Source organism: Melopsittacus undulatus, chromosome 7 (assembly GCF_012275295.1).
Source record: "Melopsittacus undulatus isolate bMelUnd1 chromosome 7, bMelUnd1.mat.Z, whole genome shotgun sequence".
In the NCBI taxonomy this organism is placed as follows: domain Eukaryota; kingdom Metazoa; phylum Chordata; class Aves; order Psittaciformes; family Psittaculidae; genus Melopsittacus; species Melopsittacus undulatus.
The window spans coordinates 31,113,894-31,139,817 of NC_047533.1; the positions used below are offsets into that span (position 1 = coordinate 31,113,894).

Below are 25,924 nucleotides of genomic sequence, written 5' to 3' on the forward strand. Positions count from 1 at the left end.
CTATGTTTAAGGCATATTGCCTGTCTGTTGTCCTCTGACTTAGAACTTCTTCTCCATCTGTTTTGGTATGAAGGAGTTTGAGGGTTGTGACATGAGCACACAAACAGGTAAGCTGATGCTGGGAAGTCACAGCTGACTAGGCAGGAAGGGAAGCTAGTGTAGAACAGCTGCATGGAAAAGAGGTCTGAGTAAACCTAATACCCCAAGTCTAAGTCCAGCTAGTTTAGAAGTGTTAAAGAAGGAGGATCCAGTTGTCTGGGAGAATATGAATACACAAAACCAAGTTTAACATAATGTAACTTCAAGATAATTGCTTTTAGTGCTGTATTGGCTTTTTAAATTATTTTAATTTCGTGTTCTTTCTAAGAAACAAACAAACAAGCAAAAACCAACCAAACAAAAACCCCGAACTGTCAGTAACCTTGATGAAAATCCTCCCCATGCAGCTTGGTACAACCAGCACACCTTTTTAGCCTCTTCTGTCCTGTCTTTGTACAGCCACCCCACAGTCCTCAGTAGGTGCCTTGTCAAACAACCTCTGAGGTCAAGAATCATCATGCAGTGGCTAGTCTGGAGTTTGAAATATCCACAAAGCCAATTCTTATTTTGGCATGGTCTTGCAACTGCAGTTTCTATAACTACTATGCCAACACAAAATAAATAGCTTGTGATTTCTGCTGTCTGTTGTGTGAAAGTTCTTTTCTGAATAGTTTTTATTCACTAATAAGATACGTAATTGTGGAAACAAGTAGATAATTCAAAGTAATTGGCATCTTCCTTAAATTTCACACTGCAGTCTTTACTACAGCTTGGGGCAGAGAGGAGTGAAATAAATTAAGAACCCATTTCATTTGGTAATTGCAGCAAAGTATATGTATATATATGGTGAGTGTAGTGATAATTAGAACGGTTTTCAAATCACTGGGTTGATGCCAGTAAAAGACTTCCAAAACATTTTGACAAATCCTTAGTAATTACAGTAGATTTCAAAGCCGTCATACAGTGCTACTGGAGAACTTCAAATGGGATATTAAAAGTATTGAAGTTGGATAATAGCAGTGTGTGGTGTTTCTGTGTTCTTTGAATTTACACAATGTTGCTGGCAGCAAGTGACATCCTTGTTGTTCCATGTCTTTTTCCTGATGTAGCAGAGCATAAGTCTGTAAATGAACTGCTGTACCAACTATAGCAAATACTTGTTTGAAGGCTGAAAATGCAGATAAAGATGTTGTGTTTTCTTTTCACGGGTACTGCAGGTGGTGCAAACCATGCAGCCTGTACATTTCTTTTCAAGCTTATTTCAACTTCATACATGTATGAAAAGCTCTAAAGTTCACCTGCAGTTTCTCTTAGAGAGACTTTGAGGGACTTTAGTCTGTGCCATTCTGTACTTGTGTGTACCTGTATGGCTCACTAGCTGTATACAATCATTGCATGAAGGTGGGAGAGAAGATGGTTTCCCAGGCAAGAAGGTTTTGTAGATTTAGGACAACTCTGAGAACCAATACAAAGCAATGGAGCAATAGCGCCATGTACATCAAACAGGAAGTATTACAAAAATAAATTATTCTGAATCAAGTTTCTGCAGTGAGAAATCCAATGTATCCCAATATAAATCAATTCAGGTGTTAGCAAGAGTATGTTCTCACTAGGAAAAAAAAAAAGGTGTCTTGAGAAACTTATGCTAAACAGTGAAGCTCCAGCTTCTGCTGGGAGATTGTGATCCTTGTTAGGAAGGTAGAGTGGTGCCTTTTCTATGCAGGGTAGAATAGGCTCCTAACTGTATGTTTGTCTGCTTTCTTAGTTTTACATCCATCACTTCCATTTAGGAGGAGAGGGAAATATTACAATGATTAGCCTTTCTGTAAACAGAAACATTATGCAGAAGTCTTCTATTTCTAATACAGGTTAGAGACAACCACTTTTCCTGTCAAATATGGATGTCTTTTCAGTGGTGATTTTGTATCCTGTTTCTCTGGTAGAGAAACTTTGGCATCTCTCATTTCTTGAAGCTACAGTGAAAGCTGTGTTGCAGAGGACTTAAGAGCATAGGAAATTTGGACTATGTCATGTATATTGTGCATCTCTTTCAGTAATTTTTACCCTCACAGTTTTTACTAGAGCAATGTTTGTTGTGGCCATTTTTGGCAGTGACAGAAGTTGTCCTTTCATGCAAGAAGATGTTAAGTGGTTGTTCTGTCATACAGGATACTGATCTCTCCCTTCTCTCAGACAGTCTCTGAAGTAAAAACACATCCTAACAGCTGGTGAAGAGAACAGCAAGCCTCCAGTGGCAAAGAATAAAAAGGAAAATATGAGACATTAGAAGATAAATTAAAGCTATCTTTTCTGCTATTACTAGTAGTGTATTTTCTTTCAGTTAAAGACTGGTACCTAGCTTATATTAACTATATAATATTTAGTATTAGGGAAGTAAATTAACCCCCCTTTCAAGGGAATGGTGTTTCAGCCCCTTCTTGAAGAGTGATGCTTATTACTTCTGGAAACATCCAACATTGCATCAATACCAAATCAGAAGTAATTCTAATTTTGTCTTTAGTTGTCATAAACTAAATTAGGGGTCTTTGGAACACTGAATTATTTGCTGTAGTACCTTGTATGTGATGCAAATCCATCATTACAAAATGAATATTTATTTTTCTTTACATCTCTACAGATACTTGAAATTTCCTAACATATCTTTTGATTTTAAAAATTATTCCAGTTTCATCTATCATACTCAGACAAGGAATCCCTAGAGAGGGAGCCTAGAGGTGAATCCCAGCAAGAAGTCTTAAGACGGGCAGCCAAGGATCTTCCTATCTATACACGGACAATGTCTGGAGGTAAACAGGTGTTAGGAGACCACTAAAGGCAGATGTCTTGATGTATTACCTAAGCTAATTAAATAAAAAATCCAAAAGTTTGGATTGTAGGGAAGATCTGATTTTCATACTTTATAAAATAAACAAAGTGATCCAAGAACTTTAATATAACTTTATACAGCTACATTAATTAAGGGGAAACATTGTTGGAAAGTACAGTGCTGCATGTGATTTAGAATTTTAAAGTGGATTGACAATGCCTTGCTAAATGTTTGCAAACTGACATTAACAAATAGCTTCTAATGTTAACTAACTGTAGAAGAGGCTCTAGCAGTCATTAACTGCATCAATTTCTTCATAGGTTGAAAAAACCAAAAAACTAACAGATTAATCACTGCATGTCATGTATAGCTAGATAGATTACAATAACAAACTTAGTGCTTTACTTGCTGGTTGGTTGGTTGCAAGAACAAACTAAGAGTTAGTTTTAACCTATTGATACTGTAAATTTGTAAATGCTGGCTATCTAAACAAATTCAGGGTATAATCTCATATAGTGAATTAAAGCTGTTAGGATAATAGCTTAAAAGAGCCATATTGTTGAACAGTCTTTAAAGGTTTTCCCACCTAGTGAAGGGTTTGTGTGTGAGTTTTGTTGATTCATTGAGTTTTTTTGCATAGCTGAGGGGTTTGGAAGAAAGAGCTTGATTAGCATGATTAGCAGAGATTGCAAAACCTCAGCTTTTTTGGGTGCACTCTGCCAAATTCAGCATTGCAAGTACAGAATGCAACTGTTTCTGACCATGCTGAAATGTTTTCCTGGGATTTCTGCTGGACTGAGCTGCTAGTATTTACTTTGTACAGACCTCAGGAATCAAGATGTGTAACTGTACATTGAAATCTAATCATGGAACTTTTTCCTTTAGCAATCAGATACTGTGACAGATGCCATCTTGTAAAACCAGATCGTTGCCATCACTGCTCTGTATGCGACAAGTAAGAAAATATTTTAAATAAGAGTTATTTTCTGAATTAATGGATTTTTGGTTGGTTTTTTTTTTTGACACAGAGCCTTTATATTTTATGCATAGATTTTTCAGGTTGAATGTTTTGCCATATGAGCTTTTTTTTTCCCCTTAGATTTTTTTCAGATTTAATTTGTATTTACTTACTTCCAGGGAAGTCTGTAACTTACTCTAATTCATTTGATGGCTTTCTTGATGCCAGCATTGATTACATGGTCTTATACATTCTTTACATAATGGTTAAAATGATGAATATTAATAAAGAACTTTCCTTAAGAATGTAACCAAAAAATAGCTGATAAACAAAAATTTGCTTCTTTTGTTAGAATCTGAGTATCACTACCCATCTCAGTCTAATCATGATGTCACTTGCATCTTATCTGAGGTAATAAACTTAATATCCTATTTTTCAGTGGATAACCTGTAGGGGTTTTTTGTTTTGTTTTGTTTTTTTTGTTTTCTTTAAGAAAGAAACAACCAAGCATCCCCCATTTCTAACTGAAGTCATAAAATACAAATTTTTGTTTGTGTAACACAAAAGGAAGTTCATGGCAATGCTCCCCAGAAGTCTAATTGCTTTCTAATTTAATCTTTCTTTTGGCTGTCCTGCAGTCTGACCTCCATCCATTTAGCTTGAGTGTCTGTGTGGTTCTCCAGTCTTGCCCTCTGATTTAAATTTCTAACTTTAGAGAAGGGGCTTCCTCAACGATTGATTTATTCTCTGCTTTAAGGCTATTCCAAGAGCTCTTCAGCTGGTAATACATCAAACCTCTCAACATGGTTGTGAGGCAGAGATGACTTTCCTTTTGTCTAGCAAAACAGTTGAGGCACTGAAAGAGTAGCTGAGCTGAGGCAGAAGGAGGATCTTGGTTGTGTTGTATGGGATTGTTGTTGTAATGTAAGACAAGAGCATTGTCATGTCTGAGCAGGGTGGAGAAAAAGGATGACCTGTGTTATCCTATGAAATGTGAGTAGTGTGCAGAAGGCTATTAGTGAATAAATTCTGTAGAATACCTTGATTTACCTTGCCTTGTCACAATTCACTTAAGTCAGTTACATCTGGTTTTTCTTGTGCATGTTTATTCATGGAGAGTGATTAATTGAAAAAATGTTTTTTTTCTTACAAGGTAAGTTCTTAAAAACCTTGTGTGCATTTGTATATATTTCTAGAAAAGCAAATCATATACTTGGAAATAGATTTAGTTGTATCACTAAGTATATAATAATTGAAATAGCCTAGTTTCTATATCTCTGTCAGAGAATAAATAACAGTTGAAAAACCCATTCAGAATGAAGACCAAATCCTGAAGTTGAAGTTACAGGCTGTGTTTTCTTAAGTTAAGTTTCTTAAGAAACTTAAGTTTCTTAAGTTTTCTTAAGTTTCTTAAGTGTTATGAGTTTGGGTTACATCCAGTGTACTTTTAGGTAAGCTATATTACCTAATATATATACCTTTATATATATATATATATATATATATATTACCTAATATATATATATATATATTACCTAATATATATACCTTTTTAAAATAGATTAGGTAACCAGGAGTACATATGGGCAGTTCTTAATCTGTATGTAAATAATTTAAATCTGACATGTAACTGTGCATCTGACTTTACATTTTTTTTTTCTTCTTCTTGCCTTTTGCGATGCTTTGAATTCTGTTGGGGTTTTTTAAGATGTATTTTGAAAATGGATCACCATTGCCCTTGGTAAGTGTACTATTGGCTTTCCTTTCTTTCTTTATGATTTTGTAAATTCTTGAGGGGCCTGTTATGAAGCTGATGCTTCACTGTTCCTGCAGTTAGATGCTTATGTGAAGTTACTGGTCTTTCAGGGCTATTGCAGTGTTGTGGTTTAAAACCAGCCAGTAACTCAGAACCATGCAACCACTTGCTCACTCCTCCCACTTCCTCCCCCTGCTCAGGGAGGGATGGCAAGGAGATTTGGAAGAATGTAACTTCCACAGGTTGAGATAAGAACAGTCCATTAACTAAGGTATAACACAAATCACTACTGCTGCCACCAATAATGATAAGGAAATAACAAGGGAAGAGAATACAACCGCTCACCACCCGCTGCCCAATACACAGCCTGACCTGAGCAGTGATCTAGCCCTTCCGGGTAACTGCTTCCAGTTTATATACTGGGCATGACATGCTGTGGTATGGAATACCTCTTTGGCTAGTTTGGGTCAGGTGTCTGTCTCTGCTTCCTCCCAGCTTCCCCTCCTCCCTGGCAGAGCATGAGACTCAAAAAGTCTTTGGTCAGAGTAAGCATTACTGAGCAGCAACTAAAAACATCGGTGTTATCAGCACTGTTCCTAGGCTGAAAGTCAAAACCACAGCACTGCACCAGCTACTAAGAAGAAAAAAAAGGACTGCTACTGCTGAACCCATGGCATGAAGTTATTTACTATGTCTTCTTACCCTAGTTGTGAGGTGTGGAAAGACAAGGGGTGATGGGTTCAAACTTAAACAGGGGAAGTTTAGGTTAGATATAACAAAGAAGTTCTTATACTGTAAGGGTGGTGGGGCATTGGAATGGGTTGCCCAGGGAAGTTGTGAATGCTCAATCCCTGGCAGTATTCAAGGCCAGGTTGGACAGAGCCTTGGGTGGCATGTTTTAGTCTGAAGTGTCCCTGCCCGTGGCAGAGGGATTGGAACTAGATAATCTTAAGGTCCTTTCCAATGCTAACTATTGTATGGTTCTATGATTTTTCTTAGACCTATGAGTTAGGTATCTCCATATTTTTACAGTTAGGATTATCTAGGATTCTAGTCCCTAAGAATACTTCTTTTAAGAATTTCATCCTCATGGACTTCTGAGTATTGGTGTGGCTTAGTTGGACTGAATGATGAAATACTACCCTATGTTAAAAACCAAAGGAAGGACTGTGCCTCGTTCCCCTTACTGAAGCTTCTAGGACAGCTTGAGTGGCCTTGCTGGAAACAGCAAGTTAGCTGGCTTTAGTTTTATGGGTTCTTTGTTTTCTTTCTATTTTTTCTCCCCTCTCCTTCCCACCCTTCCTCTTTTTGTTTCCGTGTCCTTTTTCAGCAGCCCTTAGAACCAGTGGCCAAACAGGATGTGTGATTTTACATCAGTTTAGCAGGTATCTCATGAAAATAATTGAAGATAATTCTTTAGTAAAATTCAGGTTAAGAAGATTGAGTGGTAGATGGCAGTTCTTTATCACGTGAAACCAGTTGGAAGACAAGAATCTCCTGACAATGGTGGATGGTTCTAAGCAGCTGGTTTGACCTTTATAGATCAATTCATCCTGGGGGAGGAAGGGGTGCAAGGCTTCTTGTTTGTCTTGGTCCTGACTACAGCCTCTAACATAATGCAGTATTATTTCAGAGTCTCCCCTTATTTTGCAGCTGCATGGTAGATACAGCTGAAAGAAATACTTAACAGTATAGGGTAGAGTTGCTTCCTTTTTTTCTGTAGGGATATTGGCATGTGAAACTTGCTGATGCTTCCTGTTGTTAGTGTGCTTAAGAAAAATAACAAAACCCAACAAACAAACAAACAACTTCAAAACAAAAATACCCACACAGATAAAGCCATTGAATGTAGAACAAATTTCTTACAAGAGAAAAGGCTGTTTCCTTTTCTCAGCTTTCTCACTCCTGTCCTGTAGAAAGCTGTAAGAAAAACAGCTGTCAGGCTATTCCTGGCAAAGTGTCAGTGAAAAGTCTCAATACGATTATTATTATTTGGTGTTATACACACTTCTCATAAGATTTATGGTCTGTTTGAGATTTTTTTATTTGTCCTGCTTTAGGGTAGTACATGCAAATGTCCTTCATGTAGACTTCAATTTCAGAATAAAAGTCCATTGTAACAAATAACAAATCATAAACTGAGCACTTACGTGTTGTATAAAGGTGCAGCGAAGTGGTATTTCACTAGGGCATAGACTTCTAGAAAAATAAACTCAATTTTCCTGTCAGTAACATTTGCTTATTTTGCCTGTTTGCACGCTCTTTGTATACAAACAATATAAACATACCCAGTTTGAGAGAATATTTACATTGCACATTTAAGCTAATAAGCAATGGCTACAAAAAAAAACGACCAACCTAGAGGTGGAGAAGGTACTTGAAAGACATGTAAATGCTTCTTGATGGAGAATTGTTCTTTTTTTACTCCAAGTAGCAGAAATGCACTAGAAAAAGAGGTATTATCTTGCTTAATTTTTCCTAGTTTGAATAAAGGTCCATAGTTTCTTACCCTTAAAAAATAACTCTGTGGAAATGACAGAGTGTTTGAAATGTTACACAGATGCTGATCAAATCCTGTACTGGGAAATAAAGGGCTATTTTGCCAACAAAAGTAATAGTGCAAATCAGTATAAGGGGTGGTGTTTAGCCCCCTTGAAAATATCATTAGGTCCTCTTTGCTTTTTGTGTTGGTATTTTTTTGATAGGAATAAGAAAGAAGGGGGAAGGAACCCAAGCAATGCTTAGGGAGACCACAGAAACATTATTGGGAATTACTACTGTTTTAATACTCTGCTAAGAGAAGGATTTCTGGAGAGAAGACAGGCTGTGGTAAAAATAACCTAGAGAAAGTAAGAGGAAGCATTTGGAAGGCAGAGGTAGTAAGATGGTAGTCATGTCCTAGTCCCAGCTTAGCTGTCTTCTCCTTTTTGGGGGGCGTTGTTTTGGATATCACTCCTGCACTAATGGAAGTGCAGTGATAAACGGAAATATTTAATGCTAATTGCCCTCTAACTGCTCTGAAAGTTTTAAGTGATGCAGACATAAAAGCATTAGTGATTTCTATGCTAGTACTGAGTATAGATGGAGTTGCAGGCAGGAATGCAATGGGTTGAGGCATCACCAAAAATATGATTTGTATGTATGAACTCTAATAGTAATACGGTGCATTAGGAACACCTTAGGAATAATTTGAAACATCTTTCCTTTGTCTTTTGAGTCATCTGAAAAGAATTTCTCTGTAATTCTGTGATGCTTTTTGCTAATCAGGTTGCATCACTTTCAGTGTCTTGTAGGTTATTTGCTTGGCACTTTCAGTAAACTTAGTCTTGAGACAGAGAGGGTATCTCTTCTTTTTGTACTTCAAAATTAAGTGTTTTGGATGTTATCTATAATCCAAATTGTTAACCTGGACTGTTCTTTTATATGAATGTTTTACTGCAATAGCACATCATTATTTAGGCAGTTGTTGGTACATTTATCAGTTTTGCTCTTCCTCAGAAATCATAGACTTCAAATCTAACCACCATTCTTAGGTTTTATTATAGGTTCAAATAGTACAATTACAAAATGTTGGTGTTTACTTTCTCTCCAGTCTTCTGATGAACTATTATGTTCCAGTAAGAACTCCTCAGTCTGCAGCTATTTCAAAATTGAATAGAGTTAAATAATTTATGAAAGTTTATTTTACTGTGTGTACCATATGCAATAGTACAAAACAATGCGAGAGAAATCTGTCTTTGATTCAAGAAATTTCATCTTTGGGGAATAACATTTCACTTGATGTTTGTTTTCTCACTAAACAGTGTCATAAAGTGAAAACTGTCCTAAAATAAATACCATGAAAGGAAAATAGGATTATGAGAGAAACCTGGAATCTGAATTGCTTGCAGTTTGTCACGGAATTATTTACTTTGACATATTTAATGAAAAAGAACACTTCACTGTGGAGAATTATAAATTTACTTTCCAGTAAGAATTATGGTGAGCTTAGAAAACATCCTATGGCCTTTTTAAGTAGAAAAATCTGTTACAAGTCCTTCTTAATTGTACTTGATACAGGTGCTTAGCTATTACTGCATGTTTAAATGGCAATGCTAAATTTAGCGTTTGGCCATGGTGGCAAGTTTTGTAAAAGCAAAGCCAATAACAAACCAAACAACCTGCTTATCCATCCTGAGGATGGATAACAGTAGTGTACAGTGAAAATTTATTTGATATTTTGAGACTTTACCCTCTTCTCATTACCATACATTACCTATTCTGCCATCACCATCACTGGCTCCCTAAAGAAGAAAATAATTGCAATAACTTGTCCTATACTTCTGAAAGCTAAAGTTGAGTCTTACCATGAATTTTTATGTTTTGAGAATTACTTGTCAACATACAAATGCTTCCATGCTTTTTTTCAAATGCTTCTCTTAATTATCTGATCTTTCTGACAGCAATATCAATTAGTTAAAGAAGATATATGGATTAAATGAGACTGCTTTTATTCTCACAAAATTCAGTCGAGATTCAGTTTCTTGGCTTGTAACTGTTTTAGTTATGTGCAGTATGCCTGACAGGAAAACATGGATACTTAAATTTACCTACAAGCTAAAAAATTAACTATAGCTGCAGTCACATTTATGTCACATGCTGGGAACAGATTTCATGCAGTAAGTGAAAATTCAGTATCAGTAAGATGTTGAAAATGGTTTGACCTGGTAAAGTTTTGAGGGTTTTTTTATGGTAGTTTTTGGTTAGAATTACTGTACTAATTTGGGAGTTGAAGCTAACTAAGTCTCAGTAGCTTGAGGCACTAGAGATGGGAAGTAAAACTTGGTTTATATACTGTTAATTACTTTTTTGGAGTAAATAATTTTAAATTGGATGAGAGAAAATAACCATTATATTCCGCTTTTATTATCACATATTTATTATATTTATTATAATATTACATTTTTACATTTTATTATCACAGGGTGAATAACTGTGTAGGATTCTCCAATTACAAATTTTTTCTTCTCTTCTTGGCTTACTCACTACTGTATTGCCTGTTCATTGCCGCAACAGATTTACAGTATTTCATCAAATTTTGGACAGTAAGTACCATAATCTACGTACTGTCTTTAAGCACGTGAAGTTACCACTGCACAAGAAATCGAAGATTCCAAGGTGTTATATTGTCATCTAGTATCTCCTCCTAGGAGGCACAAAAGTTTATCTAGTAATCATAGCCCACTACTTGTTTATGATAGTTTCTGAATTTTCACTTATTTCTTCCTTATTTTTAAGCTGTGTAGAACAAGTATGCAGTTCTTTAGAAAACATTTTACAATGGAATTTACATTATAAGTAGGTTTTGTTAACTCTGATGCTATTCTGTGCAAAAATTCCAGAGACATTTTCTAGTATTTTAATTATAATTATCTAGGTTCGCAATTTAGGGTATTACCTTCTTAGATTTGTAATATTTATGCTATAAGTTTTCTGAAAAGGTTAATTAAACAAGACAATTGATGTAAAGATAAATTATTCTTCACTGAAAGACACTTCAAATTTCAAATCCAAATTTCAGATTCATGTTGTCGGTATCTATACTTCCTCAAGAAAGGGCCTGTTTTGTTAGCTTAGATACTGTCAGCAAACTAGTTTCATGGCCATTTGTACATGGAAGGTGTATAACTCATTTACTCAGACTCTTGTATGTGGTGTGTTTGTGTCTGCACTGAATTTAATTTGGCTGAATAGAGGATTATTAATAATCAAATTAAATGGCTATTTCCCCAGTTCTAACAGCATTTTCTTGTTTGTTTATTTTATTTGTAGAATGGCCTTCCTGATACTCAAGCCAAGTTCCACATCATGTTTTTATTCTTTGCTGCAGCTATGTTTTCTGTCAGTCTGTCTTCTCTCTTTGGGTATCACTGTTGGCTTGTCAGCAAGAATAAGTCTACATTAGGTAAGTAGATTGAATGCTTCTGTGTTTGACAGCTGAAAATAAATAATAAATGTATATTATATGTATGAGGTGATCGAAAAATCAGGCAATCCTATAAAGGTTCCTTTGATCCTGGTTAGAAGTGTCTGAATCAGGCAGTATCTAGTATGAGTCTCCCATTCTGTTGCTCCTCAAAAATTCTGTCTTCCTCTTGTCCCATGCTACTAATGAAGTTACCCTCTCCCTCCCATTTTCTTTCATGCACAGCTTGTTAATAAAAACTGAATAAGCTAAGTAATAATAATAATAGTAGTAAATTAAATAAGTAAAAAAGTTGAGATCACTTTGCAGTAAATGCCGTCTCACTAATGCATGCTTATGCAAGTGCTTCTTGTTTGGCATTTCCAGCCCCACAGAGCAAAGTCGGCTGATGTGATGTCTTAGGGCAGTGACTCCCATGCTCTGTTCCAACCCTTTCTCCCTGCAGAACCAAAGTTCCTCTGTTCAGTTCAGCTACATTTTTGTTCAGAAGTTCTGAAAAGCGTAGTTGTTAATTCCAAAACTTTGCCTCTACTGGAGGCAAGGGAGGGGAAAAAAATCCAGAAGGCAGGTTGATTGTCACCCTGGTGGTATTAGTTTTGATCAACGTGAATGAGCAGAAAGAGGCAATGTCAGAGAATGATCTAATATGGAAAAACAGACTTTGAGAAAGTATTGCTGTATTTGATACAGCTCTGTGTCCTGTCTACCACATAATTACAGATGCATTGAAAGGACTCTTGTGTTACAAGTTTATTTTGAAAAACCTCAAAGAAGATAGCCTGTGCCTTTGCTATGGGGCAGTACATATGACTTCATTGAGTATCAGCATTAAAGTGGGATTTCCCACCACTTGAGTGCATGTTTGTCTGGTTACAAATCTTAATAAATTGGGGTGCAGAGAGTTTGGATGCCTGTTCTACACTATATCCTGGACCAATTTGCAATAATGTTCATTAAAATTTCTAAATCTCTAAATGCTTTTCTGTTGATATAAACTGAATTAGAGTGAGCCAACGAATTGATTTTTATTTTTTGTGCCCCCAGTTCTCTTGGGATTTACTAATATATAGGTGATTAATGAAAAACTTGGGATATACGTATTTGAAAGACAGCTTGTTTACTTCAAGATTTCTCCAGGGTTTGGGGGTTTCTTCAGTGTGCTGGAAATAATCTACTTAGAAATTAGTATAGGAAAAAAATTGTTCAATCTAGTGATAAGTGGAGAAAAACTTATACTAATGATGCGTAAATGAACAGAAGTAATTAAGCATTGTGTTTATAAACTGGTCTTACCATTTTAATGCAAAAAAAAATTGCTAGAGCTGCTTTTAATTCAACAGTTCATACTTTCAAAACACATTGAATTCCATGAAGGTAATATATCATGTTTTCTGTACACCGAAGCTACGCAAAAAAATCTGTTTGTCTTTTCTTCCTATTTTACCTTGGGAAATTGCTCAGTATGTGAAACCCTGAACATGTAATAATTTGGAAATGAAGCCATGGCAGATATAAGTGTGAATGTTCTTAAATCCAGGGAGCTGTTTTCTTAGCCTGACATGGGCATCTAAAAGGATATCTCTATTTTTCCTTCCTCCTTCTTTAAAACATCTTGTAACTCATTAGTTGTGTATACTACATGCTGAAGATAATTTCCAGCAGTTCATAGCTGAGGATTTACTGCAGAAGGTTGATTTCTGCACAGTTTCAGCATGGTTTGAGCTGTACTGTCAGGACACCAGGACATGGTTTGCCTAATATATGTAGCCAGTTAAGGGAATTAAATGGCTGTCACTTGGTGGAAAGTGAATGAGCTTTCTGCCTCAGGCACTTTTTCAGCACTTGAAGCTATGTTTAGCACTCATCCCCAGAAATTTAGGTTGGACGTCTGGGGAATAATCTGGGTCTATGAGTAAAATGCTTTCTTTATGTAGCTGTAAAAATACACAACACTCCAGGGTGTGAAAATCTAGTCTTACTACTAAAGTAGGTTAAGCTTTTCCTGTTTTTCGGTACTCTTTCTGTCATAAACCCTTCATAAATGGGTTTTCTTTCTTGAACACTGTGGTATAATCACATGCTGAATTCTTCATATACCACACCTTAAAAAGTGAGTTACATGCTCTTCTTTGCCTTGATAGGGAGGAGGGTAAAGGAGACTTCCATCCTTCCTTGGCCATGGAACTTCCTCTGCACACACAGTGACCGTGGCACTGACTTCGGGTTTCATGTACAGACTAGCTTTCTTAATCATTTGGGCAGTACAGCCTCTCCTCTTGGGTAATGGCATCATCAGTGCAATTGCCTAAATACCAGTGTGAAACTTGAAACATGCTACCCTGCAGAGATTTAATTATTTTTCTTTTTCTTCTAAGAGGTATTCAGAGCTCCCATATTTCGTCACAGAACAGACAAGAATGGCTTTAGCTTGGGCTTCGGCAAAAACCTAAGGCAAGTGTTTGGCGATGAGAAGAAATACTGGTTGCTGCCCATATTTTCAAGGTATGCTCAGTTTTTAGCTCTTCATGTGTTAGAACTGTTGGATAAGCAGGATCCACAGGGTTTAGGGTGGTGGTTGGTATTTTGGAATAAGATACAGTAATATTTGCTTCAGAAAAAAATTCTTTGGAATTTGGGTTGGGTTTGGTATGTGTAACGCTAATTCTGTATTTTTCAGTCTAGGGGATGGTTGCTCCTTCCCAACTTGCCTCATTAATCAGGATCCTGAGCAAGCTTCCACACCTGCTTGTCTTAATTCAACATCCAAAAAGTAATCTGCTTTTTGTTACTTATTTCAAATAGTTGATATTCTGTTTTTACCTCTGCACATGTAAACAGAACCATTTATAAGATACTTAAAAGTTGTAAGCAAGCGAAGAGTATCCTTTGAATACATACAAGTCAGATTTTAAACAGCTAAGCTGTAATTCTACTAATCCTTGATTATATTTAAATTCATGGAAATGAGATGTTTTCCCCACCACCTACCCACCCAATGTGCTTTGTCTCAGTTCAGTGGCATCCCAGGACTTGAGTTTTCCACACCTGCCTAACATTCTGTTCTGCATATATAGGAGACTGTTGGTCTGCCTGTGATACAGATGCATTATCTTGCAAGCTTTTGGGGAGGCTTGCTGCTTTTTATCTAGTTAAAGAGGTTTCACATAGGGCAATCCCAGGCCTCAGCAGTTGGAGTCATAGAATCACTTAGGTTGGAAGAGACCTTTAAGGTTATCCAGTCCAACCTTTACCCCAGGATTGCCAAGTCTGCCACTAAACCATGTCACTGAGGGCCTCACCTACACAGTTTCTGAACACTCCAGGAATGGTGATTTCACCGTTTCCCAGGGCAGCCTGTTCCAGTGCCTGACTACCCTTTCAGTGAAGGAATTTTTTCTAATATCCAATACAAACCTCCCCTGGTGAAGCTTGCGACCATTGCTTCCCGTCCTGTCACTTGTTAGTTGGGAAAATTGATCAGCCACCTTCTCACTCCATCTTCCTTTCAAAAACTTGTGCCAAAGCACAGGAGGTTGCCTTTTAAATGTATGTGTTGTTTCTTCTGATATTAGGACACATTTTCTTAGTTGTTATCCTTCATGGACATGACATCTTTAAAGTGTGAAAAGTACACAGATGCTTCTTAAACTAAATTAATGTAATAGCTTAGTATTTCATCTTGTAATTTTTTTCCAACACTTACATAATGAAGAGTGTGGTAAGTAGAGTAGACTTGAACATGCAACTAAGAAACTATCATGGAATAGCAAAGACAATCTTTTATTCATAAAAGAAATACATTACATTTCAGCTAGCTATTTATTGATGTTTTTAATCTTACCCTACTGATCCATAGCTTGTATTAAGTAAGAGAATCCGGAGATGTTTTCTCTGCTATTTATCATGTGAAATTTGTTGTAGTGGGAGAGAATATGGTTAAAGTGCATTTGGAACTGAAGTACATGTACTAATATATAATGGCTGTCAAGGGAAAAATTGGAATGTTCCCCTGCTCCGTGCTAGGGAGTTGCTTTATAGATTGCATCTGTCACACGCTTGCATCTGTGGCAACTACAGGGTAATGTTTGTAGTGATAAAAGTGTTGAGATTCATCAGAAAAGGAGCAAGGTAAGGTAGGTAAAATACAGATTATGACAGTTTGCAAAGCGTGGTAAGATAATGAAAAATTACTGCAGTTTACTGATGTTCTTTTTATTGGTGTTACAGTGAGAACCATCTGTTTCCTGCAAAGCCGTTGTGTGATTCCCAGAGCCACCTTCTCACAGATACACCATCTTGGTCTGAAACCAGTGGGAAGGCTGAAAAGGGCAAAGTTGGTAAGGAACTGATCTTACGATGCATTGGTTTGTTTTGTAGTGAACTACTTTTAGAGGATACAGTGTAAAACTGACCACAGTTACTTGGTTTGTATTCATGAAGCAAAACTCATGAAGCTTATTTTAAATCCATGTTTGTAGGAAGTTTTGTGCATTGAGCTGCTGTGTCCTTCCCAGTGAAACCTGACCAAGAGACACTGAGAACACTATTACCATTAGGTGCTAATTATCGTTTAGGCTGAGCCTGATAGTTCTTTTGACAACAAATTGCTTATACTAGAATAGGATAATACCTTGTTGCAACTAGTGAAAAGCTGTGTAATGGACACAGGAGAGGAATAGACTTGGTAATAGTGGAATGATATTCAGATGGCTTGTTAATTAAAGGCTGTATTATTTGTTGAAATAGACATGAGACCTTTTCCTATGGAAATGCCCTTTTTTTTTTCTCTAAAGGTATGAGCAATCCTGCATTAACCATGGAAAATGAAACCTAATTTCCCTAAAAAGAAACATTTTGAATATGTAAGGAAAGGTATGTTAATATTCTCTGTACTTTATATGCTTCTATGATACCTTACTAGAAGAATGCACAAAAGAAAATTGCTAAAGCAATTCCTATTTTATTTTCTTAGATTTATTAGTTTTTACCATTATTAGTAGCACATGAATTCATAGTTTTAAACTAAATCTCCTATTTCTTGATATGTCATGTTTGCAAACTAGGTTAACCTTTATACCCTTTGCTTTTAGCTAGTATTCCAAAGTATTATTCCCCTTCTTTAGAGAGATAATGAAATTGTGACTCTTCAAACAGTCCAGCAAAAATTTGTCACTCTGAGTTCGAAAATGAAGTTAGTTCTTAACACTGAACCATAGCTTGGTCTGCTAAAACAGGTAAAGATCTATCAGATGATGAAGGGAAAAGATTTATTTGAATATGTAAGCTATTACCAGCTTGTTCTTCTGTGCCAAGGACTGAGCCAAGTCCTCTTTAATAGCAAAAACGTGCTGCCTACTGAAGACAAAAGGAGCCCATATGACTTCCTGAGCATTTAGTCACCTGTTGTCAAAACCAGCTAAGATTTTTTTGATTTCTTTCATTGGTATCTTGCAACACAGACTTCAAGTTTGAGAAGCAGTTAGTACATTCTGTTACATACATGAGAGGAGGAGACCTTAGGAATTGGGTTGCAGGAATGAACACAATTGATCATCATATTCATTTTCATAGTCGAAGGTTTCTAACTCCACCAAAGCATATGGAAATCAGCTATTTAATATTTAAAGCTGGATAAAGAATTTGACTCCAATCCTAAGAATTTCAGCATACTGAATAATTTACAATTTTCCAACATCAGAGCAGTTGCTCCAGCAAGGTCATTTCCATCTCTGCTATTGAAAGCACCTTTTCAGTCCTCCTGAAAAAAAGTGTTTCCAGTGCATGTCCTTCATTTGTGTGTGACATGGCTCCTGAACATGCTGTCGTAGCTGTCAGGTTGCTCTCAGCCACTCGTGGGGGAAGTGGAAGGCATGGAATGCCATCAGAGAACTGCAGTAATTGTTACTAGATACATCAGGTACTGCAGTGTCAAGGCAGATGATAAAAATGGTAGGTGTGCAGACAGCAGCAGGTGGCCTGCAGCTTCTACCAAAACAGGTCCCACAAGTTCAGTTGGATTCATCAGAGAAACTGAAAAATTCTCGACCCTTACATTCTGGTTTTGTGTTAAGTGGCGAGTGAAGACGCAGATGGTTCCAGATATAGGTACATCTACAGACTTGATGGTGTGAAGTGTTAGTGTTGAAAATGTAGGTGTCAACAGTAAAAGAGATGACAGAAGGAAACAGCCATTTTCTGCAATTTTGACTGCTCTGTGTACATTTTTTTAATAGAATCTAAAAATCTCATTTCTGACCTTTTGTTCAAACTGTAAGATGCTATGCCTATACCAGTTCTTTCAGAAGAATGGCTTCTGGGAAAGAATAAATTACTCAACTTCAGCTAGTTTAGTATCTTACATGTCATCACTACTCAAGTAAAGCTTTGGAGAAAGGTTTTAAAGAGCTAGTTTTGTCCGGTTAGAGTTCTGCTTTCTAAAGTCCTGTTAAGTAATAACTTTGAAACATTCATCTTTTTCAAGAATGTGTACATTTTATTGGGACTTTGTCATTCATATTATTCCGAGTTTCAGACATAGGCTGTGATTGTTCCCAAGATGCTGAAAGTGGTTTTTTTAAGCTGTTTATTTTGATAAACATCTCATGCTCTTTTTGGTTGGTTGTTTTGCTTTTTTTTTCTTTTATCAGTCTGAGAAAGTAACAATTAGGGTTGTGTTTGCAATCTGATTACCTCAGCCCCTAGGTTTTGGGGTGGGATATTTTGTCTGTGATTTTATTACTTTTTATTGTGAGCATCCATTTTGAAATGCAGCTTTTTAGAGAGACAACCTTCAGAGGAGGTTATGTTCCAAAGAATAAGAGTAAGCCACATAAAGAAGGTTCTGGAAGTTAGTTTTGCCTTAGACAGATACATGTACATCTCAAAAGGGCAGTAGCTAAGGACTGATAATTTCTCTGGAATGAGATTGTCAGTTTGGTTGCACCCTTAGCTCTGTTTGAGATATTTCTGTGTGGCACTTAAAAGACTTTCTGGAGATGTAAATAAAACCTAGATTACTCTATGTATGTGTGTGTTTATATATATCTGACATTTAGTTGCTGGACTGAGAGCCCTTAAAAGTAGAAGTAACTACTTGGCTTTTAACTTCATTACTTTATTGTTAGTATTCGAGTTATATTTGTTCTAGGGAGTGAATAGAATAATAAAGACTTTCAAGTAACAACAAACAACAAAACTAAATAATTTAATCTTTGACATGAAAAATACAGCTCACGGTTCCTGCCAGTGTGTTAGTAATTTTGAATTTGTGTCCTCACTGAGGGTATGTTGGATGGTTGAACAGGGTTTTGAGCAACCTGGTCTAGTGGTTGCCTGTGGCAGGAGGTTGGAACTGGATGAGCTTTCAGGTCCCTTCCAACCCAAACCATTCCATGATTCTGTGTTCAATAACTTGTATTTTGTGATCTTTTACAGTTAATGAGGAGACTAATTAGTGAGAGTGCCAGATACAGTTTACACAAATGTGATTGATGGAGAATTGGTTTTTGATGATGTTGGTATCTGGAAGTACTGCAGCAATAGCTCACTTCATTTTATAAACTGGTGCCTGCTTGCTGTGTAGTCAGTTTTTAATCACTGTCATCCTGAAGTGGATTAATAACATAACTGTGAACAGTCTTATCAGGTTCCTCTTCAGGGTGGGTTTTCATGTGGCTGTTGTTCACTTTCTGCTTTGAGTTGATGAGGCTTGTTACAATGTCTTAAAGTGTTCTTCAATTCTAATACTGTATGTTGTGATTAATGTTATGTTCCAGTTCAAGAAAAAACTGTTGTTGGAAGGAAAATTAATTCTTCCACGTATCAGCCCTGTTGATCAGCTGCTCCTGTGTGGATGTGCTCAGAAGACAAACGGACAGATGATTAGCTGTCTCCATGTCACTGCTTGAAACATGAAACTAAACATACTGCTACTTCTGAACCGTGTAAAGAATGCTTCAACTTAAAATTACTGATTTGGAATGGTTAAGGATGACAAGTTTTAGGAAATTTAAAGAACAGAGTCTGAGTTTACAATTGTAAAAATTCCATGGCTGGTTTTACTTCAATATTCAGCACAAGAAGGATGTGACCTCCTTACATATCAGTCCATGTTCTTGCCTTGGTTGTGAAAACTCACCTGTTAATTCAAATTGCTCTAAGTAGTTGACTTCCAGATGAAGGTTTTGCACTACCGGCTTTACAGATTTGGAAACAAGCCACTGTTGATTATGAAGAATTTAGTGGCTTGGTGGACTGTGTTTTATTTTGAGCACTCGATAAGCAACTTCTGCAGAAGTGCACCGGGGACCCCAGTGAAGTGTGACTATTTATGAAGTATTTTTGGAAAACATGATTGCAAGAGCTCCATTGTCCCTCAGATCTGAACTATGAATAGCTGGAAAAGTTGTGGAGGGGGGAGAAAGTCCTTTGTTAATTGAGTGTTGCAGTGGGTCACTGGCAAATAGAGTGATAAAAAGCCTGTGTTCAGATGGGTAATATATAAATGAATGTGGCCAGGTGGGGATTTTGATTGGAGTTGCACAAGACAGTGCAAGAAAGAAGTTGGGGATTTTATTGTGCCATTTGGAGCCATTAGCCCCTTTGAGAAATGAATGTTGGCACTTAACTTTGATCCAAAAGGCTTTTTACCAGCCTGTGTTCCTGAGAGCCACTGTCTTTCCAAATCCTCATTTGTTATTAATCAATAGTTGTCTTGCATTTCTTTCTCACTTTTTCACTGTTGTTTTTTTAGACACTGCCTTTCTTACTGCATAACTTAATGAATACCTTGTACAATCAAAGACATGGTTATAACTTGTGGTATTTGCTTTTATAGGACAGCAGACATTTGATTGCAACACCCAAGCTGCTGCATGTAGGAAGCCCCCTTCAATTGACTAAGAAGCTAGCAGCTTGCTTAGGATCAGAGTTTACCAGCCAGAGAACAAAAGATGCATTATCAAGTTTAAGGGTTAGGGAAGTTTCAGCTACATAAATCTAATTGTCTCGTGCCTTTTGTATACACTATATGTATGGTATCAGTGTTTACATTTAAATGCAAATTGTTACTCTGGAAACAACTTCAGGAAGAACTGGGTAATGCTTTCTAGGTGGCTAAAGGACTAGTCCAAAAGGAAAAGTGGAAGCCTCCCAGACTACGCTCAGTTCAGTTGAAGCAGAAGGTACGTCTGTTATCAAACCCAAGTCATGTAGCAGGTTGGTTCGCAGCATGAAGATGCCAGTGTGCTTAGAAAACTGGCAGCAGGACTAAGTGACAGATCTCTGAAAGCAAAAATCTTACCATTCACTCTACTACAAGCAGGTAACCTTAAAATCTGTCTTTCCTGGGTTTTCAACTGTAGTGACAGCTGTTGGAGCACAAACATGGCTTTTTTTTTTTCTAATGAGAAAAATGTACTTATTTGACTTTTTTTTAATAGAATCTCAGACCTTTACCAGCCTGAAAACATCTGTTTCTTGCCAGAAGTGCCAGATTGTGGATCCCTTGATGTAGAACACCTTTTTTTAAACTAGCATGAAGGTAGCATACAGTTTACATGATGCCTGCAGACATCTAGCAACCAAAAGTTTTTTGCAGCTATTTATTCAGTGTTGTTCTGTCAGCTTACCTCGTATTAGTGTATGTTTAAAAGCTGACTTGTCAAGAGAATAATGGGGAGAGGGAAAATATATTTTTCAACACTTTGGGTTCTCTAGCTGTAGAGTCTTGTTTTCTACACGGTTGGGCGGTCACAGGGTGGTTTCTCACGGAGCATGCGTTTGAAAATGCTGAGTAAAAAGTTGATGTTCAGCTTCAGTGTGACTTGCTCCATATTTTTACATAAAGACAAAGTACAGATTTCTTCCCCAGCAAAGCTCGTAATGGTAATGAATCTCTCTGATACAGGTATCAGACTTCCCTGGCTATGTCCAGGGCTCTGACAGCAGGCAGTAAGGCTGGGGATCAGTGGAGAGAAAGGACAGGGGTAAGGGGTCAAGAAATTCCTGGCTTCTCCATGTCTCAGAAGTCACATGTGGATAGCACAATAGCCCTAAATAGCCTGCAGCCTTGATGCAGCCAGAGGCTGTTCCTCTGGCAGAAAACTGATGGAGGCATGGGAGACATAGGCTGATGAGGGAGGAGAAAGGGAAAGAGAAATGGCAATAGCTCATTTTGCTGTTCAGTGGATCTGTGCCAGAGAGCTCTCAGGAAGGGTGTGAGCTGTGCCTCTGGGAAGAGTACTGTCACCAGGCTTTGGAGGGTTCCTGGCAGTTCTTGTTGTATAGAGTATGAATGAAAGTGAGTGAGCTAATCATGCTCCAAAGTGTTAATTTCTGATAGGACTATATTCTCAGCTTTATGCTAATACTTTATATAGCAAAGTAGAAATGGTCTTTTTGACATGTTGTCATTGAGCATTAATGCTGTTACAATGCACATAGCAGAATTTGTGAAGAGGTGATGTTGTTTGTCCACTTAAACTGATTCTCCTGTTCTTTATATTCTTGCTAGGCACTTTACTAAAGCCTTTTGTGTAACTTCTGTATTTTTTTTAAAGACTGCTTTTTACCTACTGTACAGTTACTAATCTACTTTTTGCTAAAAGAAAGTAATAGCCCTGATATTTGTCTTGCAGTATGACTGCATGTCAAGCTTCAGTGGAAGTTGGACGAGTTCTACACACTCCTTAGATGGGCTTGATTCTCCCTACTGACAACAGAGCTAAATTTATTTTGTATATATGTAAACAGTCATCTGAATCATAGCCCCCTACATGCATAAGAAGCTTCCCTAATTTGTAGGTTAGGATAGATCCAATACACATTTGCACCAGAGGTGGCTCACACACATTGTGTCAGGTGATGTGCTGGTGATGGAGTGCTCAGTCTTCACAGAGAACTATTTTAATGAAGAAAATGGAACACCTTGATATTAAACACAGGTTCTGCTGTGCATGTTAATTCTTAACTTGAGAGAAAAACCATGGTCCAATTTAAGCTGCAGATAGTTCTTTAGTAGCCTGTAACTATGGGCAGGTAATTAATGAAACCACTAATTGTTTTTTACTGTTTTGCTTGAAGACCTGATTTTAAGAACGCAGACTTGAGTCAGGTTGCAGGAAGTAAGTCTGGCTTAGTGCGTGGTGTGCTGTAGCTATTACGATCATTATTTGGACTGAGAGTTCTTGCCCTGATTTAGTTGACAGGTGTGCTAGAGTGTGTGTGGGAATATATTTCTACATTAATTCAGTGTATAACTTTGCCACTTGTTAACATATTGCTCACATAAATAAATGCTTCATGTTCAGCAAGTCACATACGTAGTAGTAATTGACTGTACCCAAACAGCAGAACATCTTTGCCACAGTAACATCAACATAGTTGCTGTAGATGTCCTGCCTCATCCCTTCAGCAACAGTCTTTGACTTTTATAGGTAAGGTTTCTGTCCTCATTTCAATTTCTAGATCCAGAGCATCTCACACAGCACCTATATGGGGAAACGAGATACTTTTTAGTCTTCCATGCTGGCTGAGCAGAACATGCTGCACTCCTTTGGATGCTGTTGAAGGTAAAAAAGGTGGAATTTTGTCCCCCAAAAGAGGGGGTTCTAAAGGTCTTCTCCAACTTAGTTTCTTTAATGATTCATAGAACTGAGGAGGTGCAAGGCAGTGGAATATGTCACTTACCAGGCTGTCACCCACAGCAACTTTTGCTTCATTAGAGCTCTTCAGTCAACCTGCCAGACTTCTGACTGGCCTTTGTGCTCTTTGCACTTTCCTAAAGCTCTCCCCTGGGGCAGTGGTTTATCTACCTCTGGTGCAGGGAGGACTGAGACTGTCTACTCAGGGGCCTCTAAACAGACAGGAATGGTACCTGAGGATGAAAGTGGCTTTCACCTGCTGCAGGTCAGGCATAACCTGCTGTATATGCTATGAGCTTTTCCCATTTTTGATTTCCAGTCCTTCCACACATACTTGTATTGAACCATATAAAGCCATTCTCATCCAAAACAAGACAACTAAAAAAAGCACATGCTGTTGTAGTGCATGGGTGGTATTTCTGCACCACTTGCAGCTATTACTGACCTGGTAAAATGGTAAAAGCAGCAGCCTTCTGGTGTGAAAATGGGAACAAGTAGCAGCTGATGTAACCTAAGTCTCAGCTCTCCTCCTTCCCCTTTGCAGCTTCACAGTTGTTCCCTTTGCAGATTTCTGATCATTCTCATTCTTCCCCTTCCTTTCCATAGAAGTTCAGATTGAAAAGTCTTTCATTTGAAATGTACAATCAGTATCACAATCACAGAACACCACGCTGGAAGAGACTTCAAGGATCATCTGGTCCAACCTGTCTTACCAAAGCATCATCTAAGCTTTATGTCCCAGCACCCTGTCCAGCTATTCCTCTCCCTCAAAAGGTTTATTCTAGACCAGCACTCCTTTCATTTCTCCCAAGTTTTCCTAACAGCACCCATCACTGAAATAAATAGAGTGACTCAGTCATCCTGAAATTCAGTATTTGGGGCAACGATCACATGCTCCATCCTGGATCACTGTAATCTTCTCAAGCAGATGGGCCCAACAGTTTGCAGCATTTGGAAGCGCGTGCTGTGAGCTATGTCCCCTTTCCCACCTCCTGCAAACTCACAGTTTAAGGATTGGCGTAACTGGAACAGACCCAGCACTTCCTGACAGTCATAATTTTATGAAGCCATTTTCCTCTTTTTTCCCTCTGAAAACAGAATCAGTCTCCCTTCACTTGGGAAGGAGCCCCAATTAAAAAGAGAAATTATAAATAAAGACATTTACAAGCTGCGTGTTACCACCTGAACAATAGGAACCTATTCCCAGTTACTTTATCAGATTAAACTGGCCAGTAGTTCAAACAGATGCAATAGAGAAAATCACTAGCTTAGTGCAGATATAAGCACTCTAGTGATTAACCTTCATATAAAACACTCCAGAGCATGCAGAGGGACAAGAATGAAGGGAAAGAGGGAGCTTGCAAAGCTCAGCTCCTGAGTGATGCAAGGTATGTAAAAGATACTGTCAACTGCAATCATAGCTACGATTTGCTGCCCTGTTAAGACAGAAAGCATATTCTCTGTAATGCATCTCAGAACTTCAGCTGTTGCCAATTTCTACTTGAAGCACAAAGAAGGGAAGGTTTACCCTCTCCCTCCGTTTCCCTCCCTTCCCAGGAAAGGCACACTTGGGCAAGTCAATTCTCCCCCTTATGCAGAGGCAGAAAAAACTTCTCATCTGTGCTGGCACAAGACAAGCTTCTGCAGAAACCAGATCCTCACAGTTGGCATCAATGCACATCTCATTCCCAAACCAAGACTGCTAAAATAATGCAGAAGAATCCTCCTCATTTCTTTACCATACCTAGGCAGGTAAGCAGGAAGAACACACTAAAACTTCAAACATTCCCACAGACCCACACACCCAACATAAGTACCTGTGACTATTTCTTTCAAAGAGTACATAGCAAAGGAAATCGCTATTTCTATTAAAAGGCTCAGATTTAGATTTGGATTTTTATATATTTATCCTTTTATATATAAATATCTCCTTCTTTCAAAGTCTGAACAACTACCCTTTAAAAATAACTCATCTTGAAAAACAAAATCCAGATAGATAGGTTTTAGTTTTGTTAACCTGACCCCAGCACACTGAAGATACTGTCACCTGTCCCTGCTTCCACCTTCAGTACACTTCCTTTCCGAGTTTGTCCATCAATGCAAGCTTCCTGTTACTTTCATTCTATTTCCTGTGTGAGGGAATGAACCATTCTGGAGCTTGGCGTAACCAGTCAGGTACGATTAGAGACAGTTCTTGGATGTCAGGTTATAGGTCACTCCCAAATTCATATAGGAAAAAGCCTCAAATACTCTGAATATTTTCCAAACCCATTTTCTTCCATCTCAAAGATCCTTCTTACCTAGTTCCAGTGAGCAAAGGGATTAAATGCTTTTAGGAAAAATGAGAGAGAACGTAACATTCCTGGAACACTCGTTTGACTCCAGAAGCCAAAAATACAAATAAATAATAAAAAGTAAATATAACGGGTTTTGATATTGCATTTCTTCTGACAAGCCTATTCAAACATCAGTATTTTAAATGGGTTGAGAAGAGCAGAGAGACAAGAGAATTCTTATCTCTGAGCAAAAAGGTGCACATCTAGACAGCTGGAACTGTGCCTGTACATTCATTTTTGCAAAAGCTATTAAAGCTGCCCACTTTGGAAACAGATTCAGATCTCAGGCTCTGCAGTTCACAAGTAACAGTCCTACGCATAAGAAGAAATTACTTTTTTCATAATCTCTACAATTTACCATTTAAATCACTGTAATGGAACGCAAATCTAATTTTGCCACT

The 25,924-nt window shown here is 37.6% G+C and overlaps 1 protein-coding gene across 1 annotated transcript in view; it reads left to right on the forward strand.

The window, feature by feature from the left end:
• Nucleotides 1–22,861, forward strand: part of ZDHHC2 (zinc finger DHHC-type palmitoyltransferase 2) — a 35,249-nt gene extending 12,388 nt beyond the window's left edge. The window contains exons 4-13 of the mRNA XM_034064946.1: nucleotides 2,726–2,846; nucleotides 3,752–3,821; nucleotides 5,533–5,565; nucleotides 10,544–10,664; nucleotides 11,392–11,524; nucleotides 13,921–14,047; nucleotides 14,223–14,315; nucleotides 15,773–15,882; nucleotides 16,339–16,417; nucleotides 19,321–22,861. Coding sequence (XP_033920837.1) covers nucleotides 2,726–2,846; nucleotides 3,752–3,821; nucleotides 5,533–5,565; nucleotides 10,544–10,664; nucleotides 11,392–11,524; nucleotides 13,921–14,047; nucleotides 14,223–14,315; nucleotides 15,773–15,882; nucleotides 16,339–16,379 — 849 coding nt within the window. The 3' untranslated portion in view covers nucleotides 16,380–16,417; nucleotides 19,321–22,861. The remainder of the gene's footprint in view (nucleotides 1–2,725; nucleotides 2,847–3,751; nucleotides 3,822–5,532; nucleotides 5,566–10,543; nucleotides 10,665–11,391; nucleotides 11,525–13,920; nucleotides 14,048–14,222; nucleotides 14,316–15,772; nucleotides 15,883–16,338; nucleotides 16,418–19,320) is intronic.
• The last annotated feature ends 3,063 nt before the right edge of the window (nucleotides 22,862–25,924 follow it).